Here is a 13890-nt window from a genome sequence, read left to right as displayed (position 1 = left end):
GTTTGGGGAGGACAACATTACTCCCAATATCACAGGGGGAGTACACCCCCTCGTGACCTTGTTAGTAATTTCCTGGGTGGAGGGGATGATATTACTCCCAATATCGCAGGTGTGTACACCCCACTGTGATATTTTTCTAAATATTCAGGGAGGGAGACGATAATATTACTCCCAATATCGCAGGTGTACATTCCCTGACCATCAAACGTAAGTCCATCAACCTGTTTAGTTTTCTTTAGATCTGTATTTGAATTTGTATTGTCCGTTTGTTTATTTATTATTTTTGAGACAGTCTCACTCTGTCGCCGAGGCTGGAGTGTAGTGGCGCGATCTAGGCTCACTGCAACCTCCGCCTCCCGGGTTCAAGCAATTCTCCCACCTCAGGCTCCCTAGTAGCTGGAATTACAGGCACGCGCCACTACGTTCGGCTAATTTTTGTATTTTTAGTAGAGACGGGGTTTCACCATGTTGGCCAGGCTGGTTTCGAACTCCTGACCTCAGGTATCCGCCCTCCTCGGCCTCCCTAAGTGTTGGGATTACACGCGTGAGCCACCGCTCCCGGCCTGTCCATTTATTTTTGTTTTCTTTTTGTCACACTAAAATATAAGCTCCATGGGAGCAGTGACTCTGGATCTGTGGGGCCCGGAATAAACAGCGACTGACGCCGACTGCGTTCAGCAAGAGTCCGCTGGAGGATGGCTGGATATTTCGGGGAGGGTCGCTCTGGCAGGAGCCGCTGGAGGTACCCTAGCAACGCCATCCAAATCAACCCGAACGAAGAAGTGCGGACACTCGCCCTGGCCCCTCCGTCCTGAAAAGCTGACCCGCGCAAACAGCAGCGAATGGCAAGACTCAGTTCTAGGTCGCTGCCGCCAAACTTTCCCAGGCCGGAAGCAGCGTGGAAACGTTGCCGGAAGTGGAGACTGAAAGCGGCGGAAGGGACGCTGGTATGTGGAGCGGTGTGGGGCGGCTGCTGCGGAACTCGGCGCTTGTGGTTCCCGCCATACTTCCCGTTCCCCATCTAGTAACTCCCATCTCAGCCCACGTATCTCTCTGAGTGGAAATCTCGGGCCCCAGACCAGTCGATTGGGAGGTCCGCCCTCCCCTTCAGCGACTTGGTTTGTGTTTTGGCAGTTGCCCCGACAACAGTCACTTCCGGGAAGGAGTTCTGCGAATCTCCTTCCGCCGGTCCGTTCACAATCAGCTGTCCTCTCAGACCGTGTGGGTGGTTTCCCCGGCCGCAGCTCGGTACGGGTGTGGATTGCTGGGCCTCGGTGCACCCCAGCCTCCCCCACTTGGGTTCTGAGCTTGAGCTGGCGGCTCCTCTATCTCCGGTTCACTGTTGCTCTTGGCAACATCCACTTCCGGGAGCGAGTGCCGTTTCCCCCGCTCACCGCGGTCTAGGGAGCGTGGGATTCCGGACTCTGAGCGGCTGTTAGTGCGTCGCCGCTGCTGGCGATCCGGCGACCCTCGGCCGGCAGGACCCGCGGGCCACGCAGCCAGGGCCTTCTCACCGCCTCAGTGGGACCGCCATGGTTCTGCTGCACGTGAAGCGGGGCGACGAGAGCCAGTTCCTGCTGCAGGCGCCTGGGAGCACCGAGCTGGAGGAGCTCACGGTGCAGGTGGCCCGCGTCTATAATGGGCGCCTCAAGGTGCAGCGCCTCTGCTCAGGTGAGGCTCGCGGGCGGGCTTGTCCCGGACAGATCGAGAGACAGGCGTGGGATGGATAAAGAGGGGCAGGGTGGGCCGAGGGGTCAGGTTTGTGAAGATTATTGAAGAGATTTGCAGCAGCCGGGGTTGAAACGGGACACTAGGGTTAACCGGAGATGAATAAGGAACCGGAGAAGGTCCGGCCTGTCTGACACCCCCGGCTGGGAGGTGGGCCCAGGTGCCTCTCGGAGCCAGGACTTGGGGTGCTGCGAATAAGTGGAAATGGGCTGGGGAGGGAGGAGGGAGCCGAAAGGCCGAGCTGAACAGCAGACTTAGTGCAATTAATCACGTGTGAGGGGTGAGATGAGAACTAGGTGGGCTTTTAAAAGCTGAATTTACTATTTTTAGTCGCCCGATGTAAAGCAGCGAGCCAGCTGGCTTTGGGACGGCGCCTTACAGTTGAGGAAGCCTTGGTGATCTTTCCCCGCCCTGGAAACGGCCTGTTGCGTTGCAGCGCCGTCTCCCTACCCCGCGCAGGTTCTAGGGCACCCGCTTTCCCGCAGAACTTTCTGGCGGTGGAAGGGCCCCCATCTGTGCTGTCCATTGGGCAGCCGCCGGCCACTTGTGGCCGTAGAGCATTTGGAATGTGGCTAGTGCGGCCAGACAACCGAATTTTACATTTGCATTTTAATTAAATATATATAAATATATAAATATATATATAAATATATAAATATAAATATATAGAGAGAGTGTGTGTGTGTGTGTGTGACAGGGTCTTACTGTCGCCCAGGCTGGAGTGCAGCGGCCCGATCTCAACCTTCGCCTCCCGCGTTCAAGCTATTCTCCTGCCTCAGCCTCTCAAGTATCTGGGATTACAGGCGCACACCACCACGCCCAGCTAATATTTGTATCTTTAGTGGAGACGGGGTTTCATCATGTTGGCCAGGCTGGTCTCGAACGCCTGACCTCAGGTGATCTGCCTGCCTCCGCCTCCCAAAGTGCTAGGATTACAAGTGTGAGCCATCGCGCCTGGCTCATTTTAATTTAAATAAATTTAAATCGCCAAGTGGAGCGAGTAGCTGCCGCATTAGACAGCACAGTTTTTGAACTTGACGGAATGATACTTCCTGATGTGGTCTAGGATATTACTAAATGTTTATATAACTATCATGTGTATATATAGAAAATACAAACGTAACTATTTGCAATAAATAGTATATTCATTTATGTGATTCATCAAATTGCATGAATATGTGATTTATTATGAAATGTATTTATTACATTATATGAATATGTGAGTTTTGCACTGTGGAGAAATTCCTGAGGGTCATGGTTCTTTTCATCAAACTTATGTGTAGTTTCTTAATTGAGCTTCCAACACAAACGCAATATTAAATGTTATTTTTAAGTTAAAGCATTTGAGGAGAAAAGGAATTCATCTTCTTTTCCTATAACGTTATAAATTGGAAATGTGCTGAATGCTAAGAGTCACATTAGTGAGCTTAAAATTCGTGTATTTATTCTGCACCAGTGCTCAGCCTTCAGAAGACAAGGATGGGGCCGGGCGCGGTGGCTCACACGGGTAATCCTGACACTTTGAGAGGCTGAGGCGGGCGGATCACTTGAGCCTAGGAGTTCTAGACCAGCCTGGGCAACATGGTGAAACCCAGTCTCTACTAAAAATACAAAACTGAGCTGGGCGTGGTGACACATGCCTGTTGTCCCAGCTACTTGGGAGGCTGAGGTGTGAGAATTGGTTGAACCCGGGAGGCAATGCTGCAGTGAGCTGAGATGGCTGCAGTGAGCTGAGATCGCGCCACTGCACTCCTGCCTGGGTGACAGAGTGAGACCCTGTCTCAAAGAAAAAAAAAGACGAGGATGAATAAGACCAGTACCGTGCCCCCCGTGTCAAAGGCCAAGGCCAGGTCTGGCACATAGCAAGTGGCATATAAATGTTTGTTTCATAAAATAGTGAGCCAGATGGGCAAGGCCCCTGACCCCTGGAAGCTAACATTCCAATGGGGTATGAGGTGTTATAATGATGACTGTGATAGATGTTGTCTAACTTTCCCTTATTTTTAAGAAATAAGTAGCTTAGACTGTGGTGGAGAGGGAGACAATAAACATCCCATTCAATTACACCATTTGTTCATAATACTGTATTATTACAGGTCAGGTGATGTCTTCACACAATGTTATGGGAACACCGAGATCCAGGTGCCTCCTTCACAGGAAGGAAGGAGAGAGGGAGAAAGGAAGGAAGGCAATTTTGCAAGGTTAAAATGTGGACTGGTTGTGGGGTGAATATATAACGATTAGGAAAAATAGCCATGCATATGAATAGTGAACATGATACTAGAAAACCAAGTCCCTTGTCCCATCTCTGCTACCTTTGACGGGTATAAGCTTCTTTAAATCCTCCCCACTGATTTGTATAAATTGTTTATGGAGCATTGACATGAAGTTTTATAGAAGGTCTCAGGCCAGGCGCGGTGGCTCATGCCTGTAATCCCAGTGCTTTGGGAGGCCGAGGCGGGTGGATCACTTGAGGTCAGGAGTTCAAGACCAGCTTGGTCAACATGGCGAAACCCTGTCTCTATTAAAATACAAAAATTAGCCGGGCGTGGTGGTGGACACCTGTAATCCCAGCTACTCAGGAAGCTGAGGCAGGAAAATCACTTGAACCCGTGAGTTGGAGGTTTCAGTGAGCCTGAGATCGTGCCACTGCACTCCAGCCTGGGTGACACAGTGAGATTCCATCTCAAAAAAAAAAAAAAAAAAAAAGATATCGGCTGCATATGTGTCATCTGAGTGAGCCTGACATGATACAATCGTAAATTAAGAAAGGTAGGGGGAATGTATAAGGTTAAATTAAATGAGATAGTCCATGTGAGTGCACTTGGAAAACTATAAAACCCATGTGAATATATATTCAGGCGTTCAATGAATAGTAATTTTGCCCTCCCTGAGTTCCAGAAAACACATCGTACCACAAATGATTGGAGCACTCAATCTACAGGCCAACTGCCTGGGACTTGGGGTGAGCTCCTGAGCTCTCTGTGCTGTTGGCTGAGGATGGATCAGTGACTCTTTGTCAAGGGTCCACCCCAGGCCTGGCACTTAGCAAGTGGCATATAAATGTTTGTTCCACAAAATAGTGAGCCAGATAGGCAAGACCTCTGGCTCTTTGGAGCTGACATTCCAATAGGGTATGAGGTGTTAGGATTGTGATACCGTCTTTCACTTATTTTTAAGAAATGGAAGAATTAGCCGAACATGGCATATTTCTCCCTCCTAATATGCAAGGACTGACTGATGATCAGATTGAAGAATTGAAATTGAAGGATGAATGGGGTGAAAAATGTGTACCCAGTGGAGGTGCAGTATTTAAAAAGGATGATATTGGACGAAGGAATGGGCAAGGTAAGTGAGGATTTCTCTTCTATGTGCATGCTTGATATAGGCATAAGTATGAAAACAGTTCCTTTTTTTTTTTTTGAGACGGACTCTTGCTCTAGCCCAGACTGGAGTGCAGTGGTGCAATCTCAGCTCACTGCCACCTCCATCTTCCAGGTTCAAGCGATTCTCCTGCCTCAGCCTCCTGAGTAGCTGGGACTACAGGCATGTGCCACCAAGCCTGGCTAATTTTTGTATTTTTAGTAGAGACGGGGTTTTGCCATGTTGGCCAGGCTGGTCTCGAACTCCTGACCTCAGGTGATCTGCCCACCTCGGCATCGCAAAGTGCTGGGATTATGGGCGTGAGAAAGCAGTTCTTTACATTCAAAAATTGACCTCGTCATTTCTCTACAGACTTACAAAATACTGTACTTTATAGCTCCTGTGGTAAAACTCTAATCTAGGATGAATTAGGTAGATAAAGGAAGCTTTTGTCTTGCTCTTAATAAGTTGCAACTTGCTTTTAAATGTGTTCGACGAACCGGATGAAATGACCCTTTCCCTTCTGTAGGTCAAAAATGGTTGAGTATTGGCAATTTCATGTGGTTCCACCTAATAATTGTTGGCAGGTACTCACTGAAATGTATTCAGAGTTTTGTTTTGTTACTGTTCACAGATGTTGGGGGATCTTTTGAGATGGACTGTGTGAAAGAGGAAAGGGAAAGCATGTCAGCACATGGACTTCCCTGATCAAGGACATGCCTCTCTCTGGGGCAGAGCACTTCAGTACATGGCAAAACACTGAGGAAATTCTTCTCCTTTCAGTGTTTGGCTGATCATGTGGAATTGATAATCCTTTTTGATAGCTTATTCTTTTTAACCTGCATTAAAAGCTCCATTTAAAACACTGTAATTGATCAGCCATAAAACACTGTTAGGAGTAAAAGAACAGTATTCCTGCAAGGCCTTTACCAGCTCAAAAATACATTTTTTTAAATATCAGGGATAGTAAGAATTCCTGGTATTATTTCCTTTGAACGTTAACCTGAGAAATGGTTGTCTTCCACATCTTTCTTACATAAGAAATGTGGTAAGATGAAGAAAAAAAATATGAGAACCAGTTAACAGTTCATTATTCATCATTAAACCAATATGTAATATGTTCTTAAATTAACCACTTGTTTTTTTTTTTTTTTTTGAGACCGAGTCTCACTCTGTTGCCCAGGCTGGAGTGCAGTGGCGCAATCTTGGCTCACTGCAACCTCTGCCTCCTGGGTTCCAGCGATTCTCCTGCCTCAGCCTCCAGAGTAGCTGGGATTATACGTGCCTGCTACCAAGCCTGGCTAATTTTTGTATTTTTTGTAGAGACAGGGTTTCAGCATGTTGCCCAGGCTGGTCTCGAACTCCTGACCTCAGGTGATCCACCTGCCTTGGCCTCCCAAAGTGCTGGGATTACAGGCGTGAGCCACTATGCCCAGCCTAACCACTTCTATTATAATACAATCTTGTATTTCTAATATTTTCAATGTCTAATTAATACTGTTATTTCTAGGAATGTATGGTTTCAACTTGCCCCATTTTCCCTAGGTTTGAGCATTCCATCTTCATTTTTTTTTTTTTTTTTTGCTTCTAAGCTTTCAAGTTATTATTTTTTCCTGATCTAGGGGTCACCAAATTATGGGCTATAGGCCAAATTTAGCCAGTTGCTTATTGTAAGTAAAATTGTGTGGAGATGCAGCCACCCCATTTATTTAAGTATTGTCTGCTCTTGTGCTATGGTGGCAGAGCTGAGTTATCCCACCCAACAAGACTGTGTACCTGCAAAGCCTCAAATATTTACTCTCTGGCCCTTTCCAGAAAAAGTTCACCAGTTCTGTTTATCCAACAACTTGCATTTCTGTTTTTTGTAGCCTTTGCCACTTTGCATAAAGCACACTCCAGGTCTCTGCTGTTGGGAAGAGATCTTCACCTGACTTCCGGCAGCCAGGTTTCTTGCCTCTCTTCCCTAAATTCCACACTCGCACTCTCTCAGTTCACTTACCCCCGACTCAGACAGAAGGGATTGAGATATTTCAGAAGAGTTTTAGAGGCTTTGTATTTGACAGCTCTCACTCCCTCTCTCCTTTTTATTTTTATAGCTCCAAATGAGAAAATGAAGCAAGTGTTAAAGAAGACTATGGAAGAAGCCAAAGCAATAATATCTAAGGTTGGCTTTTTTAAATGATGCTCTAAAACTTGTTTTTTTTTTTTGGAGATGGAATTTCGCCTTTGTTGCCCAGGCTGGAGTGTGATGGCGTGATCTTGGCTCACCGCAACCTCCACCTCCCGGGTTCAAGCAATTCTCCTGCCTCAGCCTCCCGAGTAGCTGGGATTACAGGCATGCACCACCATGCCCAGCTAATTTTGTATTTTTAGTAGAGACGGGGTTTCTCCATGTTGGTCAAGCTGGTCTCGAACTCCTGATCTCAGGTGATCTGCCTGTCTTGGCCTCCCAAAGTGCTGGGATTACAGGCATGAGCCACTGCGCCCGGCCTAAAACTTGTCTTTTGAGATAAAACTCCAACTCTGGCTTCCAGAGTTGCCTCTCAGCCAGCCTTCTCTTTCAGCCTTCCAGAGGCAAAGGAAACAAGCGTATTTGGGGTAGGCCGTAGCTTTTCCTTTCATAATCCTGACGGTTGCCAAGAGGCCTCTCCGTTCCTCCAGGCAGACACAAATTTTTGTTGGCTTATGTAAATATAGGTTCACGTATAATACAAGTATGTATAATACGAATGTTGATTTCGTTTCTTTTACCTTTTTGAAGAACTTAACAAAGTTAAGTAGGGGAGATTTGAATATTGTGGCCATAGAGTAGCTCTCCAGACACTTGATTGACTTAATATGTATTTGATATAAATCGGTTTTTTGTAATGGTCTTCAGCATTTTATACAAAGGCTAGTTTATAGAGGGAGGAGCATAAATTTATAGCATTGATATACAGATAATGTGTATCTGGAGGAAAAGAATTTAAGGCTGTTGAAAGAAGTGGTATCTGTATCTGTTGCTTGTATTTGTGTGTTGATGGTATTAATTGCTGCCACCCTCAACTGCAAGTCTCTCGACTGATAACCACTTTTTCTTCTGCTTCTCCTGATTTGCTCAGCAGAACTGTTATTTTTAAACGAATATTTCGCAAACTCATCAAGCTTTTGACTAACCTTTGAAGAGCCTCAGCAAAGGCTGCCCTGAAGCTCTGTGCCTGTTAATATAGTAAAGGCTTTATGAAGCTCTACAGGAGAGGCCTTGGTTGAGTCCAGTGTTTGCGTGGTGATGGCATCTAGGCATGTGAGCACATCTCAGGCCATGGCAAGAAAACAGTGGTCTGGCCGTTGTTCTGCACCCTTCTCCCCACACTTTGCTGTGGAACTCCTCTCTCGGTTGCCTCACTTCTCCCCTTTGCCTGTGTACTTCTGAAAGTACTTTTTATCCTTGGCCTTCTTCCTCCCTCGGTATCTTATCTACTCTGCCAAATGCAAATTCCACCCTCTGCAGATAACTCTGAAGCTTCTATCCTTTCCCCCTGACATCTTGCTTCACTTGCAACCTGAATTTCCAGCTGGTTGCGAGATGGTTCTATCTGAACACCCGGTCAGCACTTTGAAGTCCAGTTTTCTAGAAATGAGCTCTTTGCTTCCTCACTCCTCTCCCTCTGTGTTCTGTCCCTGAGAATCAGCACCTCCTATGAACTTCTCTGTTTCCAGTAACAGAACCGCAATGTCTTGGTTTTATAGGCCAAATCCTCAGTGTCATCTTCAACACTTCTCCCTTCTGTCACCTCTAGGTTTGAAGTGGGGTTCTGTACCATCTGCTCCCATGATGCCTCTTAAATCCACCTCTTCCTTTCACTTCCACAGCTCTGGCTTTCTTTAAGGCTCTCCTGTAGCCTTCTGCATGCTGATGTCCACTGGGGGTCCTGCCAGTCAGTTCAATTCCATACCGACACTAACTACTCAGAGACAGCACAGACCCCACAGGTCAAGGGCAGATCCGTCAATGCTGACACTAACTGCCTGGAGTTAGCATGAGACCCCACAAGTTAAAGGGCAAGATCACCAACAAGGATCCTCTTATTTCAGACACCAGCTGCACTTAAGGTCCCCAGGCCACCGATACTTGTGTCCAGCTTGACTACAAATTTGGAGCTTCCCACAACGCCCCCATTGATGCGCGTCACCCGGCACGTCAACGTCTTCACCAATCAGGAAGCTTCACTGAGCCATGATGTCTGGGATTTTTGTGGCGTTTTTGTTCAGTAGGCATGATTGCTTAAACCACTGGCCACGTGTTTGATCCCTTAAACCACTGGCCACGTGTTTGATCCCAACCTCTAGCCCCTGGAGGTGGAGGAAGGGATTGAGGCCGAAAGCTCCACCCCTCTAATTATGTGCTTGGTCTCCCAGTCACAGCCAGCCCCTTCCTTGAAACCCAGCACTGACTACAGGTTACTGTATTAGCACAAGCTCAGGTATGGTGAGAAGGGGCTCATTATAAATAACAAGACACTCCTGTCACTCAGGAAATTCCAAGAGTTTTGGAGCTCTGTGCCTGGAACTGAGTAGCAAAGACCAGATATATTTGTTATTTCATCACACTTTCCTCTGTACTCTTCAGAGCCTGCTACCTGGTCTCCCTCCAACTAGGTCTGTTCTTTTTTTTTGAGGCAGAGTCTTATTCTGTTGCCCAAGCTGGAGTACAGTGGCACGATTTTGGCTTACTCCAACCTTTGCCTCCCAGGTTCAAGCGATTCTCCTGCCTCAGCCTCCCGAGTAGCTGGGACTACAGGCACCTGCCACCACGCCCAGCTAATTTTTGTATTTTTAGTACAGACAGGGTTTTGCCATGTTGGCCAGGCTGGTCTTGAACTGCTGACCTCAGGTGATTCGCCCACCTCAGCCTCCCAAAGTGCTGGGATTACATAAGGTGTGAGCCACCACATCTGGCCAACTAGGTGTGTTCTATACCAGCTACAAGATAAATCTCTCAACATTACCACTCCTTCCCAGAAAAGGCAGTTGCTTCCTGTGGCCTAACAGAGGAAACGTGAACTCCAGCCTGGCTTTTGTGGCCATTCAAAAACAAACTCCAGCTGATCCAGCTAGAGCTGGCCTCATCCTCTCCTGTCCTTCCTGCCCCATGCTGAGGGAGCTGGCACCTGCTTTTCTTTGTTTCAGCTTGTCCTGAAGCACCTGCTGCCATCTCTACCTTTTCAGCCCGTCTGCATTTCGAGGCCCACCTGCGGTGCCTGCTCCCCCTGCCGTATCTCCCGATCCTCACCGCCATCTGTGCTGCCAGCATTGGGCTCTTTCTCCTTGGAGAATTCTTTGCACTTCATTGTACTCCGTGCTCAGTGCTGCTCACTGTCTGCTTTATAATACAGGCCACGGTGTGCTTGGCTCAGCCCCTGAAATAGATGGTAGTCACTCTGGGAGCAAGAACTGTTTGATTTCTTTTTGTTGCTCTGGCAGTATCTGGCAAGGGTCTTGTACAAGATCTTGATCGAATTTACTGAATTGATTAGCCACACTGTAGATAACGATGCCTTTCTGCTTGCAGAAACAAGTGGAAGCCGGTGTCTGTGTTACCATGGAGATGGTGAAAGATGCCTTGGACCAGCTTCGAGGCGCGGTGATGATTGTTTACCCCATGGGGTTGCCACCGTATGATCCCATCCGCATGGAGTTTGAAAATAAGGAAGACTTGTCGGGAACACAGGTACATAGTTCTTGGGTGGGCACTCTGGAGAGTGAGTTCTTGGCCCCCAAAGCCCTTAAGATTTGACGCCCCTCTTCTGGATGTAGTGTTTTGCTCCCTACACAGCTTTCAGGTTTGCTATGCCCTGCTTCAGAGCAGAGCTCTGAATTCAGGAGCAGCCCCTGAGAGTGGGTACTCATGAGTGAGGGGTTTGGCCCCACACACAGGAGGCAGTGGACGCAGTTTGTGAGGCCCCTCATCAGGAGAGACTGAAAACATTTCCACTGTCTTTGGCTGCTAGGAAGCCAGCTACCTAATTTCTTCCTATTTCTACCCAAATGCATCAGTCCCTTTGCATGGAAATTTGTGTTTCTAGTCTTACGTGTTGCTTCATGTTATTTTCTGACCCTCATGTTCCATTTTCCTTGGGTTTTCTCACTTCTTATTCTATTGGACAATATTGTTTGTCTAAGCCATGTTAAATAAATGGAATATGCAGAAGTAAACAGGCAGCCCCTTTATACCTCGATTTAAACACCCAGCACGATGCCAGTGCCCTTCCCTGGCAGTGGCCTACAGATCTGTCTAAGACAAACTGTATGGATCAAGGTGCAAATGAGATAGGATCTCCCTGTTGTCCAGAGGAGGAAGTTAACTGAGTCAGGGCATGAGTGGAAACTTAACAGAGAAGGTACTAAAGTCAGCAAGGACTTAGAGTGAGGTGGGGGAGTCAGGCCTCCCATGGTGAGCACAGGGAGAAATCTGTCCCCTGCCCCCTGCTGGGAGGGGCTCAGCTGGGCTCTGCCCCCTGGGTGGGAACACACAGTCAAGCCAGTTCTTACGATTGGCCCCAGGCAGGGCTCAACGTCATTAAAGAGTCAGAGGCGCAGCTGTGGTGGGCAGCCAAGGAGCTGAGAAGAACAAAGAAGCTTTCAGACTACGTGGGGAAAAATGAAAAAACGAAAATTATCGCCAAGATTCAGCAAGTAAGTACTTTTTGCTTTAACATGTCAGTATTTTTTGTTATTTCCTTTCAAACTGATAAAAATGTACAGTGAATCTGAAAGATTTAAACTACTGGTACAAATATTTTAATCCTATTGGCTCGGGTTTACTAAAAATATCCTCTTCCTGCACACCAACAAAAACTGGAAGAAAATATGGATTGATTAGCAATATCTGAGTTTGTTTTAATATGTGGGGGAGAGGAAATAGACTATGTTAATTTCAAGCTTAAAAATAGGGCTGCAAGTAAACAAATATGTTCCTTGAAATGTAAAATTTTGCCCGACACTGATTTCAGGCTTTTTCAAACTGCTGATGCTGTGTACAGGAGGGGGAGGAGGAAAGGTTTAAGACCTTTGAAGGACATCGTGTAGCGCTGTAACCTGAGGGGCCACCTTGGTTTTGTGGGTGCTCCTACATCACTAGGCTGTGATTTTGGGGAAATGGGGCCCTCCACCATATGTAGATCCAGAGTCTGTGGCTCTGAGCATCCTCCCTTTCCCACTGGACCTGCCTGCAGTGTCTGCCTTGGGAATGGTCAAGACAGAGGTGGCATCATGCAGCCTCTGGTCTCCACACAGTGAGAGTCCAGGGCTCAGGGCTGCTCAAGACCAAGGCTTCCCTTGATGCTTCACTTTGGGTGATGAGACGTGGGGGACCTGTTTATCTTTAGCAGCTGGCAAAGGCAATTGTAAAACATTTGTTGTAACTTCAGGATTGTCACCCTAAGAACACCTTAATCCACAATTTGCTCTGCTCTCCTCTTTGCAGAGGGGACAGGGAGCTCCAGCCCGAGAGCCTATTATTAGCAGTGAGGAGCAGAAGCAGCTGATGCTGTACTATCACAGAAGACAAGAGGAGCTCAAGGTAGCGGGGGACAGATGGGCTTTCTGCAGTGCTGGCGTCCACACATAGCTTGTGTGCCTTACCTGGGGCTGGTGGGGAGCGGTGAGCTCTGCAGAATGCCGGGGAGGGGTCTTTCTAGAGCTTCTGTCTCTGCATGTCTGTCAGGGTCCTGCCAGGTGTCCCCCGGTGTTAGACATGGAAGTGTCCTGCTCCTAGAGGGCAGGGAGAGGGGGAGGTCAGTCATGGACTCTTTCTTCAGTCTCTTTATGTGCAAAACACTTTCCTGAAATGCCTGCCTGAATAAAACATATTTATTTCCAGAGATTGGAAGAAAATGATGACGATGCCTGTTTAAACTCACCATGGGCGGATAACACTGCTTTGAAAAGACATTTTCATGGGGTGAAAGACATAAAGTGGAGACCAAGATGAAGTTCACCAGCTGATGACACTTCCAAAGAGATTAGCTCACCTTTCTCCTAGGCAATTATAATTTGAAAAAAAAGGCCACTTACTGCCCTCTGTAAAAGATGTTAACATTTCTAGTTTTCTTTTAGTGTGAATTTTTAAAATAGCAGTTATTCAAGGTTTTAGAACTTAATAAATACATAGAAGAAAATGTGTAAATCGTTTTTGTTTCAGGACTATTTAGTATGTCACGGTTTTCTTTGATAAAATACTAAACTTTTGGCCAGGCGCGGTGGCTCACGCCTGTAATCCCAACACTTTGGGAGGCCGAGGCGGATGGATCACGAGGTCAGGAGATCGAGACCATCCAGGCTAACACGGTGAAACCCCGTCTCTACTAAAAATACAAAAAATTAGATGGGTGTGGTGGCACGCGCCTGTAGTCCCAGCTACTTGGGAGGCTGAGGCAGGAGAATTGCTTGAACCCGGGAGGCAGAGGTTGCAGTGAGCCGAGATCGTGCCACTGCACTCCAGCCTGGGCGACAAGGGTAAGACTGTCTCAAAAAAAAAAAAAAAAAAAAAAAAAGGCTTACCCGAATAACACAGTTCTTGAGGCCAGTGAACAACAGGACCACAGATACTTCCAATGCATATTTAGGAAGTGTGCAATGTAGGATGCCTTGAGATTTTCCATGAGCATTGCTAGATACTCTTAAAATCCAGAGACCTGTGTCAGCTGGGGTGTTGTTTCCCCAGGCTAGATAAAGGCTGACAGAATTAAACTTGCTGGCTGCCTCTCAACACAGCCTGAGCCCAGGAGGGCATAGTTCTAAAACAAAGTACAAACCACT

General features: G+C 47.2%; 1 protein-coding gene across 4 annotated transcripts; it reads left to right on the top strand.

The window, feature by feature from the left end:
* Positions 1-291: 291 nt before the first annotated feature.
* Positions 292-13258, top strand: CFAP298 (cilia and flagella associated protein 298). 4 transcript variants are annotated; one of them, XM_054468507.2, is made up of 7 exons: positions 292-1671; positions 4909-5076; positions 7188-7255; positions 10643-10801; positions 11635-11766; positions 12557-12652; positions 12953-13258. In XM_054468507.2, the coding sequence occupies exons 1-7, from the start codon at positions 1533-1535 to the stop codon at positions 13061-13063; spliced, it is 873 nt and encodes a 290-aa protein (XP_054324482.1). In that variant the 5' UTR covers positions 292-1532; the 3' UTR covers positions 13064-13258. The 4 variants fall into 4 exon arrangements, with proteins under 4 accessions (XP_054324482.1, XP_054324484.1, XP_054324483.1 ...); XM_054468509.2 differs by lacking the exon at positions 4909-5076; XM_054468508.2 differs by lacking the exon at positions 12557-12652.
* Positions 13259-13890: the final 632 nt, after the last annotated feature.

This window comes from Pongo pygmaeus, chromosome 22, assembly GCF_028885625.2.
Source record: "Pongo pygmaeus isolate AG05252 chromosome 22, NHGRI_mPonPyg2-v2.0_pri, whole genome shotgun sequence".
NCBI classification, from domain to species: Eukaryota; Metazoa; Chordata; class Mammalia; order Primates; family Hominidae; genus Pongo; species Pongo pygmaeus.
The sequence above is the reverse complement of the archived record's forward strand: the minus strand, read 5'-3'. Positions and strand labels throughout refer to the sequence as shown.

What these genes read in the sequence shown, in the direction of transcription:
- CFAP298 (XM_054468507.2), top strand. Translation starts at nt 1,533, where the DNA reads ATGGTTCTGCTGCACGTGAAGCGGGGCGACGAGAGCCAGTTCCTGCTG. An exon ending in GGTGCAGCGCCTCTGCTCAG is followed by an intron (nt 1,672 to 4,908) that starts GTGAGGCTCGCG and finishes CTTATTTTTAAG; the next exon opens with AAATGGAAGAATTAGCCGAA. An exon ending in AAGACTTGTCGGGAACACAG is followed by an intron (nt 10,802 to 11,634) that starts GTACATAGTTCT and finishes GATTGGCCCCAG; the next exon opens with GCAGGGCTCAACGTCATTAA.